Source organism: Narcine bancroftii, chromosome 1, assembly GCF_036971445.1.
Source record: "Narcine bancroftii isolate sNarBan1 chromosome 1, sNarBan1.hap1, whole genome shotgun sequence".
Classification (NCBI taxonomy): Eukaryota; Metazoa; Chordata; class Chondrichthyes; order Torpediniformes; family Narcinidae; genus Narcine; species Narcine bancroftii.
In genome coordinates this window covers 46,843,057-46,864,946 of record NC_091469.1, presented here as the reverse complement: position 1 = coordinate 46,864,946, position 21,890 = coordinate 46,843,057, and the positions used below count along the sequence as shown (strand labels likewise).

The 21,890-nt window shown below is 41.3% G+C and overlaps 1 protein-coding gene across 1 annotated transcript in view; it reads left to right on the top strand.

Annotated features, from left to right (window-relative positions):
* The first annotated feature begins 920 nt into the window (after positions 1–920).
* polr1e (RNA polymerase I subunit E) overlaps positions 921–21,890 on the top strand; it is a 39,484-nt gene continuing 18,514 nt past the window's right edge. Inside the window, exons 1-6 of the mRNA XM_069925815.1 lie at positions 921–1,001; positions 9,571–9,674; positions 9,869–9,945; positions 10,361–10,446; positions 11,820–11,875; positions 13,823–13,967. Coding sequence (XP_069781916.1) covers positions 932–1,001; positions 9,571–9,674; positions 9,869–9,945; positions 10,361–10,446; positions 11,820–11,875; positions 13,823–13,967 — 538 coding nt within the window. The 5' untranslated portion in view covers positions 921–931. The remainder of the gene's footprint in view (positions 1,002–9,570; positions 9,675–9,868; positions 9,946–10,360; positions 10,447–11,819; positions 11,876–13,822; positions 13,968–21,890) is intronic.

The following is a 21,890-nucleotide window of genomic DNA, read 5'->3' as shown; positions in this document are numbered from 1 at the left end:
ATATATTCCGATTGACCTATAGGAGAAAGGGAATGTTTGAGATTAATTTAAATTTTGATACCAACAGTTTGGAAAGATGGGTTCCAAATTTCACAAAATGTATGATATTTATCTCTGAAATTTTAAGTAATTTTCTCAAATGGAATACAACTCCAAACATCTGCATAATAAATTTGCAGGTTAAGGTAGAGGTTAAATGTGGTAACTGTGTTGGAATGGCATTCTTTACTGCACAGGTAGCTCTGAACTATTGCTCTTCGTATACAATAGAACATTACAACAGTCCAGTCCCTTCGACCCACGATGCTGTGCCCATCTATTCCACAACAATCTAATTTCCCTACCTCACACACATAAACCTCTATTTTTCTTACATCCTAGTTGATGTTTGGGTCCTGTGGAATTTGTCATTTCCTGATGACTGAAGTGGAGGCGAATAATAATATGTCTGAAAATAAAAATTCTGGAAATCTAAAATAAAAATCGGAAAATGCTGAAACATTTGGAGACTCAGAAGGTTACCGATGCTGGAATCTGGAGCAAAACAACCTGCTGGAGGAGATCAGCAGCATGATGGGTTCCAACGCAAAATCTCCTGCTTGTCCCGCTGGGTCGTCCAGCAGATAGTTTTGTTGCAAACAGGAGGTCAAAAGCTACCTGACCTGTTCTGTTTGCTTCTCCAATTTTACATTCGAGACTGCGATGTTCCAACGTACTGGGAGGCTGAAGGTGAAATTTGGGTTGAGCCGCATTACATCGTCCACTGTCGCCTCAGCCGAGCAATGCGGATAACACCCGACTGACTGGATGGCTGCGAGGTGGGTGATCGCTGGGGGTGGTGTCGCTGCAGGCGACGGGGCAGACGCCGTGCCGGTAGATGGCAGTGTTGTGGGAGGCTCGTTGTGTTCTGGGGGAGACGGCATTTTCAGCCATGGCGGCGCAGGTAGTGTGGAAGTACCGGGAGAGCGCGGAGGAGGAACCGAAGGAGTGGGCCACTCTCGGTAGGTTCTGAATGGAGGGGTCGGAGCGTGGCAGTGGGGAGAGTGGAGCGTGGGTGGGGTAGAAGGAGGAGAGGGAATGGGTCGGCAGGGAGAGAGTGAAAGCCGTGGACTTGCAGCTAGTCTTTCATGATTAATTAGTCCAATCCGAGACTTAGAAACATAGAAGATAGGAGCAGGAGTAGGTCATTCGACCCTTCGAGCCTGCTCCGCCATTCAACGAGATCATGGCATGGTGACGGCAGAGGTTGAAAGTGGGGCCTCATAATTGATCATAACAATTGCATACTTCTATGTGCTAGACAGTTTTTGGAGGCAGATACAGTATTCCATCGCTCACGTGTAATAAACGTGTTAGACGAGATCATTGGAGTCTCCCTCCCATCTGTTTATGATAATTACCTGGAGCGTTACACACAGAGCACCCAAGCCTTGTTGAGCATTTCTACCATTCTACCCTGTAATCTCTGACCCACTTGCATCGCGAAAGAGATTCAAGAGCATCAGGACTAGGTCTGGCGGAATGGGTAACGGCTTCTTCACTCGGTGTTAAGCTGTCACCGCTGAGGTATCTTTGAACCCCTACCAAAAGACGTGGATGAATCAAAGGATTTGCAACCTGTTGAGGGTGAGGTCGATGGGGTTTAAGACCATGATCCAGATTTCTATAGGAAGTCCAGGTACAACCTATGGAAGGCTATCTTAACCCCAAAGAGGCAATACTCGTCAGCTATGGCAGGGTTTTCAGGCCATTATATCCTACAAGGCGAAGCCTAACATCATAACAATCTGTGTTGCTTCACTCCCTGATGAACTGAACACCTTTTGTGCTCGCTTTGAAAAAGAGTATTTAACAGTATCAATGAGAATCCCTGCAGAAGCTGGCGACCCTGTGATATGTCTCTGATGCCAAAGTCAGAACATCCTTCAAGAGGGTGAATCTTTGCATTAGGCCCTGATGGCGTATCTGGTGTTCACAGATATTTTCAATCTCTGCTGCAGTCTGAAGTTCCCACCTTCTTCAAAAAGCACATCAATTATACTGGTGCCCAAGAAGAACAGAGTGAGCTGCCTCAGTGATTTTTGTCCAGTAGCGCTCACATCTACTACGATGAAATGCTTTGAGAAGTTCGTCATGCCCAGAATTAAATGATATTTAAGTAAAGACCAGGACCCACGTAATTTGCCTACTGCCGCAATAGCTCCACAGCCGATGCATTCCCACTGCTCTCCACTCGCCCTGTACATCATGTATATCAGGTTGCTTTTCATCAACTACAGCTCAGCTTTCAACATCATCATATCCTCAGTACTGATCATCAAGCTTCAAAACCTTGTTCTCTGCAATGGGATCCTTGACTTTCTTATCAGAAGACCACAGTTATTGCAAATCGGTAACAATGTTTCCTCCCTGACAACACAGGTACACCTCAAAGGTGCGTGCTTAGCCCACTGTTCTCCTCTCTCTACACTCAATTCAAATGCCATCTATTAATTTGCCAGTGACTCCACAGTCATTGGAAGAATCACAGATGGCAAAAAGGAAGTGTACAGGAGTGCGATAGATCAGCTAGTTGAGGGTTGTCACAACAATAACCTTGCACTCAATATAGCAAAACTAAGGAACTGATTGTGGTCTTCAGGAAGGGGAATCCAGGAGAACCCATCGAGGGGGTCTGCAATGTAAATGGGAAAGAACTTCAAATTTCTGGGTGTCAACTTCTCTGAAGATCTATCCTGGGGAGTCACGCCAAAGCTGTCGTGAAGAAGGTTCGATAGTGGCTATACTTTGTGAGGAGTTTGAGGTGATTTGGTATGTCACCGAAGATGCTTGCAAATTTCCTCAAGTGTACCATGGAGAACACTGACTGGTTGCATCATTGCCTGGTATGGAGGTGCCAATGCACAGAACAGAAACAGGCTACAGAGGGTTATAACCTTCACTCCATCCAAGAGGCGCTGTCTCAAAGCAGCCTCTATCCTCAAGGACTCTCACTACCCAGGCCATGTTCTTTTTTCACTGCTACCATCAGGAAGGGGATACAGGAGCCTGAACAGGTACGCCCAAAGGTACAAAAACAGTTTCTTCCACTCTGCCATCAGATTTCTGAATGGACAGTGAATCACAGACACAACCTCACTTTTCTTTTGCACTAATTTATATTTTGTTTTGAATGTAATTTATAGCGATTTTTGTTCCTATAATTCACAATAAAAGGTGCTGCAAAATGAATTTTGTGACCCGTGTTCAGGACAATAGATTCTGATTATAAGATAGAGAGAAACAAAATGTACAGATGCTGGAATCTTTAACTAAGAAGCTGGAGGGACTCATCAGGTCAGGAAGTGAGATGAAGAGAGATGATCAATTGTTGTTTTATAATGGGATTCTTTATTGAGAATAAAGTAGGAAGGCGTGATATCATGTATATCAAGGGGGAATAAAAGGAGAAGCTGGGGAGAGAAAACAAAGTTGTTAAAGACAAAATCAAGTTCTGCCAAACACAAGAGATTATTAGTTGAGGGGAAACTGAATGGCTCTGTATTCACAATAGAAGTGGAGCTCTCCGAGGCCTTCCTGATGGGGAATGGATGAGAGAAGGATTTCACATCCATGTTGAAGTTAAGGTGGTGAGAGCTAGAGAATTGGAATTCAAGATTCCTTTATTATCATGTACCCAACATTTGTTAGCTTTTGTTTGCCCATAAATTTACACAGAGGTGACACTAGTTCAGTGCCCCTACTAGAAGAGAAAGGGAAGCAAAAGCAAGTCCTGTCAGAGGCATTGAATGCCCGTGAATCCCATCACCTCTCCAATAGCTCTGCCTCTTGTGCTCCTGTAACTTCTGTAGCCACATGGCCTTCTGTCCGGTTTAGTGGTGAACCCGAGCTTCAGGCTTCTAAGTCACCCTCCTTGGCCCCTAGTTCCAACCATTGGCATGATCTGAAAGCTGTTGCACGAGAAATCCTTCGAGATCCCCATTCACCATAGGCATCCTTATGCATCCCAGCCCTAATACTTGGTTCTCATGTGCCATTCTCCACAAGCAGCCTGTAGCCTTGTGTGAATCCTTCAGCTATTGAGCTACTTGCTGGTCCTTTGCTGTGCTCTTCTACTCTGCAGGGTCCTCTCTGAACCTTCTCCTCAGCAGAAGATGATCTTCCACTCTGGTGCTCTTTTCTGGTCTGCTACTCCCCAGAAGCACACAACCTGGGCTGCCAAGCATTGACGCCATTATCTTGGGCATGGACTGCATGGGTTCTCTAATTGTTTTTATAAAAAACAAACACGCTGGCCCCATTTAAATCACTACAGGACTATCAAAGTTATGATCAGGCAGTAGGACCCTGTGGAGGAGTAGTTCTGGTAGGGCAGTTCTGTTTGTGAATTTTGGGCAGGAGATTCGGGGTGTTGTGGGGGGTTGGCAAACTATTGGGTTAGAGTCAGTGGAGAAAAGTTCACCTGAAGTGATAATGTGACAGAGTATTTAGAGGTGGTTTGGGAGGAATTGTTAGAGCAGCTTGCACACACACATTTTAAAATAGAATATTTGCAGGACTTTTGCAGAATGCTTTTTGCAGAAGGCAACAAAGTATCTTCAGCAGCTTTCCTAGGAGAGCATGTGATCTTTGCAGGCAGAGGAGAGCTGTTTTGCTCTCAGAGAGGGAGGGTGTGAAACAGAGAGAGAGGAGACAGAAATTAGTTCAAGAAGGACAAGCTGGCAAACTTTGGAAGGCTGTCTGGTCAAAGGAGAAGACTAGTGACCAGAGAGAAAGAGGATCATCTGGAGAACCCTGAAAGGGGCAAGTTTCATCAGCAAGATTGATTGAGAAGGAATCAGTTGTGGATGTCCTGGGAAAGGAATCTCTGTGAAATACAGCAAGAACCCTCCTGAGTGGTAATCATTTGCCTGTTAAGTACCAAAGACTGGTGAACTTTGTTTTTTTTTAAATTTTTTTATTTTTCACACCATAAATCACATTAGCCATGATATACACTATTTCTTTTTCACACATATACAGTGACTTTTTCTCCCCCCCCCCTTTCCTCCCAAACCACCCCCCCACCCCCCCCTCTCATCCATTTTAGGTATACAATCTAGGTTGCATTAAGCCAGTCAGACAATGTTGTCATTCAACAAAATTACACCAGGAATTCTACTGAGTCCATTCTTTTCTTTCCTTCTCCTTCCATCAACTTAGGTACTGTTTGTCCCCGGTAGGTTTTCGCTATTGTATTTAATGTAAGGCTCCTATACTTGTTCGAATATTTCAATCTTATTTCTTAACCAATATGTTATTTTTTTTAATGGAATACATTTATTCATTTAAATTTGGTAGTTTCTTCCTTTTAATTTGGTTATGTATTCCATTAATATTTAAAGACATATAGTTCAGCGTAGCCCTTTTATATTTTGTTTATCTTCTCTTTCCGTTTTTCCATCATTACCTTTCCTCCTTTTCCATTTCTGTTTTCTTATTTTCAACTCTTTATAAGACAACATTCCTACAACATCTAACATTTTCCTTATTCTCCTATTTCTATCTTATTTATCCCCAATCTCCCCTTCCCCTCCTGAGTTGTCCTTTATCCCTTGTCGGACAACCACATCTCCCCTCTCCATTTGGATTTGCGAATCCACTCGCAAGCGTCAACTGATTTTGCAGTGACCGCTATTTCCCCCCACCCCGCCTCCCCCAGAAAAGATTTCACTTTTCATATGTCACCAAGGTCACTCTTTTAATTCCCTCCTTATTCTCTCTATTCCATTACCTTCCCTTATTAATTCTTGTCTATACTATCTATATTTTCCTCTAAGTACAGATACATTCATGTATGCTCATTGTCTCTATTCACTCTTATACCTCTTTACCCGCATACATATCAATCGTGATCATTTTTACTCTCATTACCCGTCTTCATCCCTCAGTCTATTTTTGTCTTTACCCACATACATATCAATCGTGATCATTTTAACTCTCATTACCCGTCTTCCTCCCTCAGTCTATTTTTGTAATTGTTCTGCAAATTTTTGTGCTTCTTCTGGATCCGAGAATAGTCTGTTTTGTTGTCCTGGAATAAATATTTTCAATACCGCTGGATGCTTTAGTATAAATTTATACCCTTTCTTCCATAAAATCGCCTTTGCTGTATTGAACTCTTTTCTCTTCTTTAGGAGTTCAAAACTTATATCTGGGTAAATGAAGATTTTTTGCCCTTTATACTCCAGTGGTTTGTTGCCCTCTCTTACTTTTTCCATTGTCTTCTCCAGTACCTTTTCTCTTGTAGTATATCTTAGGAATTTTACTACAATAGATCTTGGTTTTTGTTGTGGTTGTGGTTTAGAGGCCAATACTCTATGTGCCCTTTCTATTTCCATTTCATGCTGTAGTTCTGGACATCCTAGGGTCTTAGGGATCCACTCTTTTATAAACTCCCTCATATTCTTGCCTTCTTCATCTTCCTTAAGGCCCACTATCTTTATGTTATTTCTTCTGTTATGGTTTTCCATTGTATCTATTTTTTGAGCTAGTAGTTCTTGTGTCTCTTTAGTTTTTTATTAGATTTCTCCAATTTCTTTTTTAAGTCTTCTACCTCCATTTCTGCTGCTACTGCCCGCTCTTCCATCTTGTCCATTTTCTTTCCCATTTCTGTTAAGGTCATCTCCATTTTAATTATTTTCTCTTCTGTGTTGTTTATTCTTTTTCTTAAATCCTTAAATTCCTGTGTTTGCCATTCTTTAAATGACTCCATGTATCCTTTAATAAGAGCAAGTATATCCTTTACCTTGCCTATCTTTTCTTCTTCTATTTCACCATACTCTTCCTCTTCTTCTTCCTCTGGGTTGACCATCTGTTGTTTCTTTGTTGCCCTTTCCTCCTCTTCTTTCTTGTTTCTATTGTCTTCTGTGGTCTCTTCTTGCTGCAGGTGTTCTGCAGCTGTCGTTGCCGGCTGTGGAGATCGACTCCCCAGCTGGTCCCCCCTCCCGTCGGTGTGTTTTTTTTCATTCGCATCACGCACTTTTGCTCGGCTCAGCGAGCCATTTTTGTAGTCCATTATTTACCGACCTGAGGGAGCGGGTTTCTCTCTCCGCAGCAGGCCTCTTCGGACAGGTAAGGCCTTCACCTTTTTCCTCCTTTGTCTTCTCTTCCTCTCTTCTTGCCGTTGCTTTCGATTTTTCTTTTTTTGTCGCCATCTTCTTTCCACCTTTATACTCACTTTTCTGTAACTTTTATTTCTGTGCCTTTGTGTTTTCTCTTGTTTTTTCCGACTTTTCTGGAGAGGGCTGGAGTTCACCGTCCGGCCACTACTCCATCACGTGACTCCCCTCGACTGGTGAACTTTGTTAATGCTAACTTCTGCGCACAGTACATGAATTGCTTGCAACCAGTGAGATTGGACTGTAATCCAAAGAACTTTTCTAATCTTAAATATACATTACACACACCTACACTTAGTGTTAGAGGGGGGGTTAAGTAATAAGTTAAAGTTCAATTCTGTTTTCTTGTTCAATTATAATTAAAAACAACTTTTGTTTCAGAACTTTTGTTGTGGTGCATATCTATTGCTGCTGGTTTTTGGGATCCTCTGGACTCTGTAACAATAAGGACTGTGATAGTCAGGGAAATGATAATTTCATGATGGTGCTTGTGTGGACCTGGGAGAGCGGAGACACAGCACTGCTTCAAAGGATCCGTACAGGCATTAAACAGCCAGTTAGAGGAGACAACGGTATTTTTAAACTAAAATCCTGCAACTATGGGTCTGCGCTCCAGATGGTGGCATCTGTGCTTGGCAGCAGCCTCAAGGGGTTGTAGTCTTCGGGGGAGCAGCAGAGCAGCGCAGAGCAACAGAAACAAGGAGAACACCCACCATTGAGAAGGAGAAGCAAAGGAGACACCATGCAGGACACTGACCATGGCCGGGACCTGCGATGGTCTCAGAAGCTGAGAGACCCACACAGGCTGCGGCCAACTTGGTTAGGGGACTCACATGGGCTGTGAACTGCTGGAGACTGGCTCATGGGAACCAGGTACTGGAGCTAGGATTCGAGAGGACACTGATGGCAAAAAGGGTTCCCGAAGGGCTTCTGGCTCTGAAGACTTCCTGATAGGATTGGATCTGGAGCTCAGGTTGCCAATGGATCAAACAGGAGACTGTGTGTCTGCAGGAGTTGTGGCAACACTGGAGGTGAATCCACAGACACTCAGTGACTGGAAGGACTCTCTTTTGCTTCTCTTTCACTTATACTGTAAGTGGCGCCAGGTGACACTAATGGCACCTCTTTTTATTTGTCTGCCTTACGACAGGCAGAAGGCAATTTCATTCAACGTGATCTGTACTATTACATGACATTAAAGGAATCTTGAATCTTGAGTAGGGTCCTGGTCTGGGGATCAATTATGAGGAAATAATTGGGAGTTGACGGAGGGATTCTCTGCAGTATAGAGGTCCATACCCCATACCACAACTGTGCCTCCCTTTGTGGGTTTGATAATGAAATTTAGGTTGATGAAGAACAGCATGTTTGGGATGTGGAGTTGGGCTGTGTGGAGATATCTGCCTCTTTTTTTTCCCCCTTGATAGATTTGTACTACGTAGAAAATTGCAACACAGTGCAGGCTCTTTGACCCACGATGTCGTGCTGATCTTTATAAATCTACTCAACAAATGAAATTTTTCCTACCTCACATCCATAACCCTCTTTTTCTTGTACCCATGTGCCTTGTGCTTGTCCAAGAGTCTTAAATGTCCTATTGTACCAGCCTCTACCACTAGTGATCCCAACCTGAAACATTGTCTGGCCATTTCCACCAGTTTCTCATTGTTTGCATGTGATATTACTGTTTAAGATCCTTTTAGAAATGAAAAAGGTAACTTGGACCGGAACAGCAATGACTTAGAGTAGATTCTGAAGGATAGTGAGGTGGATGAAACTGGGGCATAGTACTAATTAAACTAGATGTTTGGTAAAAGTATGTAAATATGCTATTTAATTTTAAATATGAATTGGTTAATTCTAATTTCTTGAATTGTGTAAAATGTTGATATGTTATGTTATTTTCTGCATTTCTCAAAGGGTTCAATTTTAAAATTTGTTTTGAAAAATGCTGTGAATTATATTTGTGCTTCTCGAACCAGATGAGAGCCCCACAGACATGGCATCCAAATCTCACCAAAGCGAATTGTGCAATTTAATTTCAGCTGAAGTAACTTTGAACCAACACAAATTAAAATATCAAAGTTATCATTCAAAATACTTTAATAACTATATTTTGGTAAAAGGGATCTACCACCTCTACTCATTCTGGTGTACACTTGACTCCAGTCCTGATCACAATGATGACCAAATGGTCTTGTCCACTCAAGACAGATTAGGGCAAATTTTGTTTTGCTGGCAATGCCCTCAACACAAGAACATATTAAAAAATATATACTGAGCTCTATCTTAAAAAAAATACAGTAGCTATTAGTTCACAGAAACTTACCTAGTAACATATATTAAGACCATTTATGCTCATGTTTAACATCTGGCCCTCTGGTTTAATTCCTGAAATGTTCTTTTGCAGTTCAGTTTTCCAATGGAAAGCTCACAAATTCAGAAAATGTGGAATTTCGATTGCATAAAAATATAAATAAAAATAATCCCCGGAAGAAGAATCAGCTGATTTTGGTAAGAATTAGTGATGGGCGCACTTTGTAATGAATGATAATGTACACTTTTCTGCTTTCATAGCGTGTTGTCATAATTAAAAGTGGCGTACTGAATAATTACAGTAGACTCTAACTTCTCTAAACACCATTAATACAGTTCTTTAAATTTCTCAAGCCTTTGTTCAGATGATTTGTCTTTTCATTCCCATGTAGTCTGCTGAGACGGACAGAATGACATATATTGGAAATAATTTTGGACTGAGTGCTCTCAAGTGTAACTCATTATGCAAGTAAGAAAATTTCTCTGACTTGGGAATTGGTTGAACAGTGTGATCCCAGTTCAATGGAGTAGTGATGATTTTGCATGAGGCTATGATTAAAACAGCTGATACAAATTAACTGGAATGGTCCTGGACCTGAAACATAAACCCACTGTTTATCTTTCACAAATTTATTTCAATAATTTTCCTATTAAAGAGAGTTAAACGAAGGCTATGGCCAAAGTGCTGATAAATTGGATATAGATGGGTGCTTGATGGTTGACATGGGCATGGTGGGCTGAATAACTATGATTATAGCATTGAGGAAGTGTTTGCATTCATATATTATTCATGTAAAAAATTAAAAAACTGAAATCATTATAGGGTAGTATATACAAGTAGCTAAAAAGTTTTAAATAAGTGAAAACGTTTCTGTTCCATTCAGGTACTTTGTTGGTGTAGAAAATATAAGTACTGGAAAAATGGAAGTGCACAATGCTCAGCTGTTTAACATGCAGCCTTTCTTTCCTGGTAAGGTTTTTGATGATTCTGTTTTCAAAATTATTTATGGAAATATAATGGGAAAATAATTGCTAAAATTAATCAGGCCAGGCGGCATCTGTACAGAGAAACAATTAACCTTTCAGGAGGATGGCTTTTCTTTAGTGAGGTTCCATCCAAACATCTTTATTTCAGTTTTTCAATATGTGTAGCATTTTTTTTGTGTTGATACAAATCCCTTTTCTTATGTGAAGGATCTTTGGACATCTCTAATTACTGTAGCGGGGTTCCAGGGCACTTCACACAAGGATCTTTGGTTAAAATTGGACAGTAAATGAGATAAGTGACCAGGTCCAGTGGAAGGGGTGGAGCTGCTTGTTAAAGAAAGCCTTGGAGGATAATCAGAGGCGAGTTTTTGTTGACATTCTAAAAGTGGAGTGTTCGAGGAGATGAAGAGGTGGTTTACTCCATGCAATTTGTAGCTGATTTTAGCTGTATAGGACAGGTGGAATTCTGATTGAAGAAGCAGGGAAAGTTAGGTGTGGATTTGGCAGCTGACAGTCCTTTTAAAAATATTGAGAGGAGGTAATATTGGCTGGCTGCCAAAGTTAAAATATGATTGTGAAGAAGAAGGATGTTACAGCAGATTCAAAGGAGAGGGAAATTGTACTAGCAGAAATAAAATTATTATCAACAGCATGTAGGCCAGGAATAGAAATTGGGCAGTTGGCAGTTTAGTGAGTCTGGTGCAGGTGTGTAAATGGTGGATTTCTAATGAAGCTAAAGCAGAGCATTGGCTCCTGGCTTTGAATAGTTGGGAAGATAAATCTTGAAGGAACAGTTGGAAGGGTGATGTTAGTCTTTATTATTTTAAAGAAAAAAACCTGAAATTCCTTGCCCTTGTTGGAAGCAACAAGGAAGGGCTTAAGAAGATGGTTGGTATTTCGAGATTTAATTTGCTTCCCGAGTAATCCTCTGACACAATAGGAGAAGGGAGAAAGGGAAGTTATGGAAGGAATTCCAGGATATTAGAGGCTAGCTTGAATGATGATAATATGGAAAAGTGAGGAAGTTGGTGAAGTGAGGAATGCAGAATATAACATTGGACATTATCGTTGCTCAAAGAGGTCACGATGATAGAGAAGGCTATGATATTGGACATACTGATACACACATACAGATTTTAAATTGAGGTGCTGAGGATCAGGAGTAAATAAAATTTTGTAAAGAGGGTAATTGCAACAAGTGATCATATAATCAAACTTCTGTTTATCTTTGGCTGCATGCATGACCAACCTGAGCACAATTACCCATGATGCCATTTGTGAACACGTGTACTGATAGACCAACAACTTCAAGTGCCAAGATGTTCATTGAGAAAGAACATTGTGTTTTCTCCTCAGGTGACTCTGTGGCAGAAGAAGATACCAATGAAAAACAAGCCTCTTATCGAGATAAAGTAAATATTCTTTTGTCTTGCACTTGACAATAACGGCACTAAATTATCTGTGGCTAGTAACTGCAGCTGGTTTCCAGGGCTGGTTTATCAGCACTTCCCAAAATTGTAAACTTCACATTGCAGTATTTCCAGGAGGGCCATCAACACTACTACCTCGGTGCAACTACCTAGTTTTACTAGTGCGACCCATATTCTATTAATAAAATGCAGCACTGTCATGTGAAATCCTAACTACAAGTGACACAAAATTGAATTTTCCAAATTTAGATAACCCTCATTCCAATCTGGTTCCACTCTTTAGGTGTTACCTGATCTGCTGAGTCTCTTCAGTTTCTCATTGTTTGCTCAAGATTGCAGTTATTGTGTCTCTTCCTGAAAACAACTAATTCTATATTTAAACAATTGATTCTGCCCTCTGCACCAGTACCTTCCTTTCACTTCTGCTTCATCTTCCAGAGTCCAAAGTCAGACATTTCACTGCTGCCTGGTTGAGGCTCAGTCCTCCCTTCCCCTAGTACAGGGTACTCACAACTGCTGGCGAGGAGATCCACTTTGATATTTGTCCTCAATTTTGTCAGTATTGAACATACTGGAGCATATTCAGCCTAGACCATAATAAGGAATAACATCCATCTGCAACCTTGCCTAAGAAGCTATTTTATTTGCCCATTCATGCCTTCTTCACACTAAAGCACTGTCATTTCCAGTATTGGTGTAGATAATTTCTCACTCCAGCCTTGCTGAAATTAACTAATTTGGCACAGATAAGAGATAAAACTGTGCTCAGCTGTTTGCCACATCATCCATTATATTTATCCAATATGAAGGTTTACAGCCTGAAAGTCCTTATGAGAAGGCAATTGATTTAAGTGAAAACGACCATTTAATTCATTAGTTCTAATTCCAACTTGTCACACTTATTGAATATTTTGTTCTGTTTAAAAATGACACACTTGCTGGTGCTTTCATCCATATTTTTATTTATCAATCTATGTGATTGGTATGGAGAAATGGAGGAAGGAAAGTGAACTAAGGGTAAGATTCTCGATCATAGACACACAATTAAAAGTCTGATTATTGTCAGATTGAGAGTTAAAATCCCTTAGGTGTTTGATAGAAGTGTATGGCAAGGTAATTAAGTCAAAAATGTAGTTAGTCATATACAATTTAATGTCATGACTACAGAGTTAAGTGAATATGAAGGGGTGCATGTACTGACTATACTTGACATTTAAATGTGTTTGGAAAAAGTTGCGTTTTTCCTCTCATTTCCACCATTGGCCTAACCCTTAACCCTAACCCTAACCTTTTCATCCAACCAAGCACTGTTCATGGGTCAAAGGTGTTTTTACTGTCATAAATATAAAACTGCTGCCAAAACTCAGCAGGTAAGCTAACATTTGTGGAAAAGCAAGCAGTTAATGTTTCAGATCTGGAATCCTTCATCAGAACTTATTTTTTTCCCTCTCATACTTCAATGAATATTGCTTTGTAACTGAGATACAGTGACCTCGAGTCATTGTGAATTAAATAATGGTACAGCCATTTTATAGCTCATCACGACTCCCACTCTGGACTATTTACAGTCTGGCTTGCTGCATGAGTAGAATTGGCCTATATCTAAATCTTACAGTACCCTTCAGTTAAATATGTGGGGTTATCTCAATACCTTAATAAAGTAGGAGGCAGTGTTCAAGTGCCTTTCATCCACTTTTCTTTCCCACCTAGCTGTCAATGTTCATGAGACAAGCAAATTCAATGAAATTTATTTCAACTTATTGCAAGCAAATGGGAGTAAGTGAAAGCTTGAAGATTATGAAGTCATGCTATCAACAGCTTGAACAATTGGGAATTAAAATATTAAAACGATTCAATTTTAGTTTAATTATAGCCAGAGTAAGTCTGAATAGAAAGTAGTTAATCAGCAATTTACCTGCTGCTTTCCAGGTAGACTCCCTCATAGAGGCCTTTGGTACTGTCAAGCAGAAACATGCTCTGAACTCCCGCAGAATGAATCGGGTTGGAAATGAAACCTTGCAAGAGGCTGTTGCCAAAGCTGCAGAAAATATCATTGATAAGAAAGGCCTATCAGGTAAAGGAATCAAATTGTACGGCAGACTGCTTAATAATTATGAAAAGACTAAACAAACTCCATGAAAATAAGTTCATATTTCTAACAATCTAATTGATTAATCAGAGGAAAAACAGAAAAGGAGAGGGATTCAGGTTTAATATCCAATTGGTTTTACACATATACATTATAGGGAAAAAATCACCATGGCATTTGGCTAGTGCTAAGCTTTTATGAAGAGTTAAATGAGCACTTGTGTGAAGTTTGATGATTATTATTCGAGCAACGGGAGTTGTTGAGTCAACGTGAGATCCCGTTCGCGCATGCACAGCCATTCCTTTACAGTCCAGAAGGGAGAAGCCACTGAATTTAAATGCACTAAATTAAATGAACCAACCATAACACGAACCTGTGACTGAACATGTTTATTGCAACCAAAACATCCTTATCCATAAACAAGAAAAAAGAGGGGAGGGAGAAATGGGCACATTGACTCACCAACTCCCATTGCTCGAATAATAATCATCAAACTTCGCACAGGTAAGTGCTTGTTTAACTCTTCATTATTCTTTGCAATGTACATTGGTTCGCCAATGTGAGAGTTTGTAGCTCAGTGGCTCATCCCCTTCGGGTGGTCCAACAGACCAAAATCAGGTCAATGGGTCCCTTTCCTGCGGTCTTGTTCAATCTGCCGCGTGTAGGATGAAAGCCATGAAACTCAGCCCCTTTGAGTTTAAAGGTTTATTGTAGAATCTATTAAAGTTTCTCTCATTGCTCCATCCCGCCTGGCGAAGGATATCCCATATAGAGACCTCAGCCTTTTTGACTGCTGAGGTTGCTGGCGCTCTAGTTGAATGGGACCCAAACTGAGAAATATCTACTCCAGCCACTCTCATGACCTGCAGCCATCTGGCCAATGTCTGGGGGGTAGCCCGCTGATGCGGTTTCTTAAAACATATAAAGAGGTATTTCTCATTTAGTCTAATATGTTTTGAACATACAACGTATCTCTTTAAACAATCCAATACACATAATCTTTCATCTTCCCCGTATGCATACAATGAAAATTCTGTCCCAATTCTCCCTTGCCTGTTATGTTTCAAAATACCTATAACTTTGCTTACACAGTCCTCCTCCCAATGGATGTAGTCCATATAAATGTGAGACAAAGTTTGTACCCTCTGGGCCGATGTCAAGGGCACCAGCATTATCAATTTATGGGATAGGCTACGTAAATCCAAACTGGAAGTTGATGACGGTAGTCTTAGATAGTCCAAAACAATCTTTTTTTTTTTTTTTTTAATAAATTTTTTTATTTTTCACACCATAAATCACATTAGCCATGATATACACTATTTCTTTTTCACACATATACAGTGACTTTTTCTCCCCACCCCCCCCCTCATCCATTTTAGGTATACAATCTAGGTTGCATTAAGCCAGTCAGACAATGTTGTCATTCAACAAAATTACACCAGAAATTCTACTGAGTCCATTCTTTTCTTTCCTTCTCCTTCCATCAACTTAGGTAATGTTTGTCCCCGGTAGGTTTTCGCTATTGTATTTAATGTAAGGCTCCTATACTTGTTCGAATATTTCAATATTATTTCTTAACCAATATGTTATTTTTTCTAATGGAATACATTTATTCATTTAAATTTGGTAGTTTCTTCCTTTTAATTTGGTTATGTATTCCATTAATATTTAAAGACATATAGTTCAGCGTAGCCCTTTTATATTTTGTTTATCTTCTCTTTCCGTTTTTCCATCATTACCTTTCTTCCTTTTCCATTTCTGTTTTCTTATTTTCAACTCTTTATAAGACAACATTCCTACAACATCTAACATTTTCCTTATTCTCCTATTTCTATCTTATTTATCCCCAATCTCCCCTTCCCCTCCTGAGTTGTCCTTTATCCCTTGTCGGACAACCACATCTCCCCTCTCCATTTGGATTTGCGAATCCACTCGCAAGCGTCAACTGATTTTGCAGTGACCGCTATTTCCCCCCACCCCGCCTCCCCCAGAAAAGATTTCACTTTTCATATGTCACAAAGGTCCCTCTTTTAATTCCCTCCTTATTCTCTCTATTCCATTACCTTCCCTTATTAATTCTTGTCTATACTATCTATATTTTCCTCTAAGTACAGATACATTCACGTATGCACATTGTCTCTATTCACTCTTATACCTCTTTACCTGCATACATATCAATCGTGATCATTTTTACTCTCATTACCCGTCTTCATCCCTCAGTCTATTTTTGTCTTTACCCACATACATATCAGTCGTGATCATTTTAACTCTCATTACCCGTCTTCCTCCCTCAGTCTATTTTTGTAATTGTTCTGCAAATTTTCGTGCTTCTTCTGGATCCGAGAATAGTCTGTTTTGTTGTCCTGGAATAAATATTTTCAATACCGCTGGATGCTTTAGTATAAATTTATACCCTTTCTTCCATAAAATCGCCTTTGCTGTATTGAACTCTTTTCTCTTCTTTAGGAGTTCAAAACTTATATCTGGATAAATGAAGATTTTTTGCCCTTTATACTCCAGTGGTTTGTTGCCCTCTCTTACTTTTTCCATTGTCTTCTCCAGTACCTTTTCTCTTGTTGTATATCTTAGGAATTTTACTACAATAGATCTTGGTTTTTGTTGTGGTTGTGGTTTAGAGGCCAATACTCTATGTGCCCTTTCTATTTCCATTTCATGCTGTAGTTCTGGACATCCTAGGGTCTTAGGGATCCACTCTTTTATAAACTCCCTCATATTCTTGCCTTCTTCATCTTCCTTAAGGCCCACTATCTTTATGTTATTTCTTCTGTTATGGTTTTCCATTGTATCTATTTTTTGAGCTAGTAGTTCTTGTGTCTCTTTAGTTTTTTATTAGATTTCTCCAATTTCTTTTTTAAGTCTTCTACCTCCATTTCTGCTGCTACTGCCCGCTCTTCCATCTTGTCCATTTTCTTTCCCATTTCTGTTAAGGTCATCTCCATTTTAATTATTTTCTCTTCTGTGTTGTTTATTCTTTTTCTTAAATCCTTAAATTCCTGTGTTTGCCATTCTTTAAATGACTCCATGTATCCTTTAATAAGAGCAAGTATATCCTTTACCTTGCCTATCTTTTCTTCTTCTATTTCACCATACTCTTCCTCTTCTTCTTCCTCTGGGTTGACCATCTGTTGTTTCTTTGTTGCCCTTTCCTCCTCTTCTTTCTTGTTTCTATTGTCTTCTGTGGTCTCTTCTTGCTGCAGGTGTTCTGCAGCTGTCGTTGCCGGCTGTGGAGATCGACTCCCCAGCTGGTCCCCCCTCCCGTCGGTGTGTTTTTTTTCATTCGCATCACGCATGCGCGAAGTTTCGCGCATGCGCGGTTGCGCACTTTTGCTCGGCTCTGCGAGCCATTTTTGTAGTCCATTATTTACCGACCTGAGGGAGCGGGTTTCTCTCTCCGCAGCGGGCCTCTTCGGACAGGTAAGGCCTTCACCTTTTTCCTCCTTTGTCTTCTCTTCCTCTCTTCTTACCGTTGCTTTCGACTTTTCTTTTTTTGTCGCCATCTTCTTTCCACCTTTATACTCACTTTTCTGTAACTTTTATTTCTGTGCCTTTGTGTTTTCTCTTGTTTTTCCCGACTTTTCTGGAGAGGGCTGGAGTTCACCGTCCGGCCACTACTCCATCACCTGACTCCTCCCCAGATAGTCCAAAACAATCTTTACGTCCAAAATATCTTTATATCTGGGTACCAGAGGACGCAAGTGGAACACTCCTTTTATAAATCTTTTGATCAGGAGGTGATTCATCATCTCTTGCTCAGAGTCCTGGACACTGTTTGGATTAGCAGCCCTCTGCTTTTCGTGAATATCAACGGACTCGCCACCATAAGCCTAAGGAGTACGGGAAACCAACTTCGGGAAGGCCATTTAGGTACTACCATCAATCTCCATGTTAGCAAGGAAAAAAATGGTGTCTTACAGTGGGGCTTCTTTATGTGCAGCTCTGACGGGAATGATTAAATATTCCTGTTCAGAACTATTAAAATTCAACCTCAGAACCATAAACTCAAGCCTATCCGTAAATAAGGATATCCTAAAATTGCAAGCATACCTCGGTATTGGAAGAATTGGCAGTCTCCGTCGGACCACAGGACCTTTAAACAATCGGTGCTCAGGCAATTTCAACACAGCAGGAGTTTTAAACAGTCAGTGATCGGGCCATTTAAACGTTGTGGGAATTTCAAACAGCAGATGCTCAGTCCATTTAAACATTGTGGGAGATTTAAGTGGACATCACGTAGACAATTTAAACACTATGGGAATTACTAGCAGCAAACTCATGGGCCACGTAAAGAAGACCCGAGCACGTGGATGCAGAGTGGGGCTACAAGTTGAGCTGAGATGCTGGGCCCTGAGGCTTCTGCTCCCTACCATCCTCCTGGCCAATGTACAATTCTTGGAGAACAAACTCGATGAATTCCATGCCAGTCTTCATCAGAGAGACATCAGGGAGTGCTTTATAGAAACATGGTTAAATGTGGATGTGGAGCTACAGCCCGTGGGCTACACCCTCCACTGCGTCAACCGGACAGTGGCATCAGGAAAAACCAAGTTTGTGTCATCATCAATTCATCATGGTACACAAATGTGATGGTTATGTCCCAGTCCCGCTCCCCTGACCTGGAACATCTGGCGAATAAGTGCTGCCCATTCTACCTACAGAGGGAGTTCACCGCCATCTTCCTGGTCACAGTGTACACTCTTAGGCTAATGTCAAGCTGGCACTGGAACACTGTGATTAACAGCCATGAGACAGCACATTCTGATGCCATCAGAATTTATTATCATGAATAAGTCATGAAATTCAGTGTTTGCGGCATCATCGTAGAGCGAACATTCATATTGTTACAATCTTACAGCATTATTATAAATTTAAAAAAAATAGTTGTGCACAAAAAGTACGGCAGTGTCTTTGCTTCATTGATTATTCAGGAATCTGATGGTAGCAGGGAAGAAGCTGTCCTTGTGCCGCTGAGTGCTCATCTTTAGGCTCCTCGACCTTTTTCCTGATGGTAGCAGAGTGAAGAGGGTGTGGCCTGGGTGGTGGGGGTCTCTAAGGATAGAGGCTGCTTTTTTTAGGATACGCCTCATAGACATCCTCGATGGAGTGAAGACTGGTGCCTCTGATGTCACAGGCCGAGTTAACAACCCTCTGTAATTTATTCTTGTCCTGAGAGTTGGCACCTCCATACCAGGCAGAATGCTCTCCATGGTACACCTGTAGAAGTTTTCAAGAATCTTCAGTGTCATACCAAATCTCCTCAGACACCTTAGGACAGATCCTTGGAGATGTTGACACCCATGAATTTGAAGTTCTTGACACTCTCCACTACTGAGCCCTCAATGAGGACTGGATCATGTTCACCTGACTTCCTTCTGAAGTCCACAATCATCTTCTTGGTTTTGTTAACATTGGGCACAAGGTTATTGTCGTAACACCATTCAACGAGCTGATCTATCTCCCTCCGGTACACTTCCTTTTTGTTGTTTGTGATATTGCTGATAGCTGTGGTGTCATCAGCAAATTTGTAGATGGCATTAGAATTGTGCCTGGCCACACAGTCATGGTGTATAATGAGTAGAGTCGTGGGATAAGCACGCATCCTTGGGTGTGTCTGTGTTGATCAATGAGAATTAGATGTTGTTTTCAATTTGTACTGACTGTGGTCTTCTAATCAGAAAGTCAAGGATCCAGTTGCGGGATGGGGGTAGAAGTACAGAGGCATAGAGTTTGTAGCTTCTTGACCAGTACTGAGGGAATAATGGTATTGAAGGCTAAGCTATAGTTGAAGAGCAGCTGTATGTATGAATTGCTGTTTTCGAGGTGATCCAGAGCTGAGTGGAGAGCCAGAAATATTGCAACTGCCGTGGAGTGATTGTGACGATAGGGGAATTGCTTGGGGTCAAGATCTTTGCTTATGTATGTGTAAATTCTGGCCATGACCAGCCTCTTGAAGCATTCATCACAGAAATTAGTGCTACTGGGCAGTAGTCCTTGAGGCAGCTCACACTACTCTTCTTGGGTACAGAGATGATTGATGCCCTTTTGTAGTAGGTGGAAACCTCTGACTCTGGCAATGAGAGGTTGAAAATGTCTGTGAATTATCGGATAGTTGGTTGGTGCAGAGTTTCAGGACCCTGCCAGATATGGCGCCAGGTCCTGACGCCTTGCGAGGGTTCACCCTATGAATGATGTTTTGACGTCGCCCTCAGAGACAGATATCACAGGGTCCTCAACCTTTTAAGGGATTCAAGTAGGCACTGTTTGGTTCTTCTTCTCAAAGCAGTCATTGTTGGAGACTTCAATCAGACCAACCTGAAGAAGTCACTGACAAACTACCGCCAACATGACATGTGAGCCAACACAAGAGCACTGATACAGCACCATGAGAATGCCTACCGTGACCACACTTCAGTAAGTCTGATCACCTGGCTGTATTTCTACTCCCAACATTCAAGCAAAGACTGAGGACCACAGCACCAGTGGTGATGGCAACTAAAGTATGGTTGAGGGAGTTGGAGGAGCATCTACAGACTACTTTGAATTGGTGATCTGGAACACATTCAAGAACTCATCCATAGACTGGAATGAGTATGCAACAGGTGTCACTGACTTCAAGACCTGCTTGGACGAGTGTGTACCCACTCGCCAGTACCGGGTGTTCCCAAACCTTGGATGAATCTGAGAATTCGCAACCTGCTGAGGGCGAGATAAAGGGGGTTTAAGGCCGGAGATCTAGATAACTACAAGAAGTCTAGGTACGATTTGTGGAAGGCCATCTCTGAAGCAAAGTGGCAATTCCGGAGGAAGCTAGAAACAGATAAACAACAGCTATGGCAGGGAGTGCAGGCTGTTATAGCCTACAAAGTGAGGAAGAACACCATAGATGGCTGTGATGCTTCATTACCAATGAGCTGAACACCTATGCCCACTTTGAGAAGGAGAAACAAACAATGCCTACCAGAACTCTTGCAAAGGCGTGATTAAGTCTCTGAGGACATCATCAGAACATCATTCAAGAGGGTTAATCCTCTTCTTGCAAGGCATCAGGCCCTGATGGCATACCTGGCAGAGTCCTGAAAATCTGCGCCAACAAACTAGCTGGAACGCTCATGGATATTTTCAACCTCTCATTGCTGCAGTCAGAGGTTTCCACCTGCTTCAAAACGGCATCAATCTTCCTGATTCCCAAGAAGAGCAGAGTGAGCTGTCCCAATAACTGTTGCCCAGTAGCTCTCACATCTACTGTGATGAAATGCTTTGAGGCGCTGATCATGGCCAGAATTAACATGAAACAAGTAAAGGACTGGACCCACTGCATTTCGCCTACTGTCATAATCACTCCACAGCAGAAGCAATATCGCTGGCTCTCCACTCAGCTGTGGATTACCTTGAAAATAGGAACTCATACATACAGCTGTTCTTTATTGAGTACAACTCAGCCTTCAACATCATTATTCCCTTAGTGTTAATTAAGAAGCTACAAACTTTGTGCCTCTGCAACTGGATCCTTGACTTCATTCATCATCAGAAGATCACAGTCAGTAGGAATTGGAAACAATATCTCCTCCTCACTGATTATCAACGTAGGTGCACCTCAATGATACGTGCTAAGCCCACTGCTCTACTCATACACCCATGACTGTGTGGCCAGGCACAATTCCAATGCTATCTACAAATTTGCCGATGACGCTACAGTTGTCTGCAGAATCATAAACGGCAATGAGGAGACGTGCAGGAGGGAGTTAGGTCAGCTTGTTGAGTGGTGTTACACCAACAACCTTGCGCTCAACATTAGCAAAACAAAGGAGATGATTGTAGACTTCAGGAGGAAGTCAATGGAACATGACTCAGTCCTCAGCAAGGTCTCAGTAGTGGAGAGGATCAAGAAGT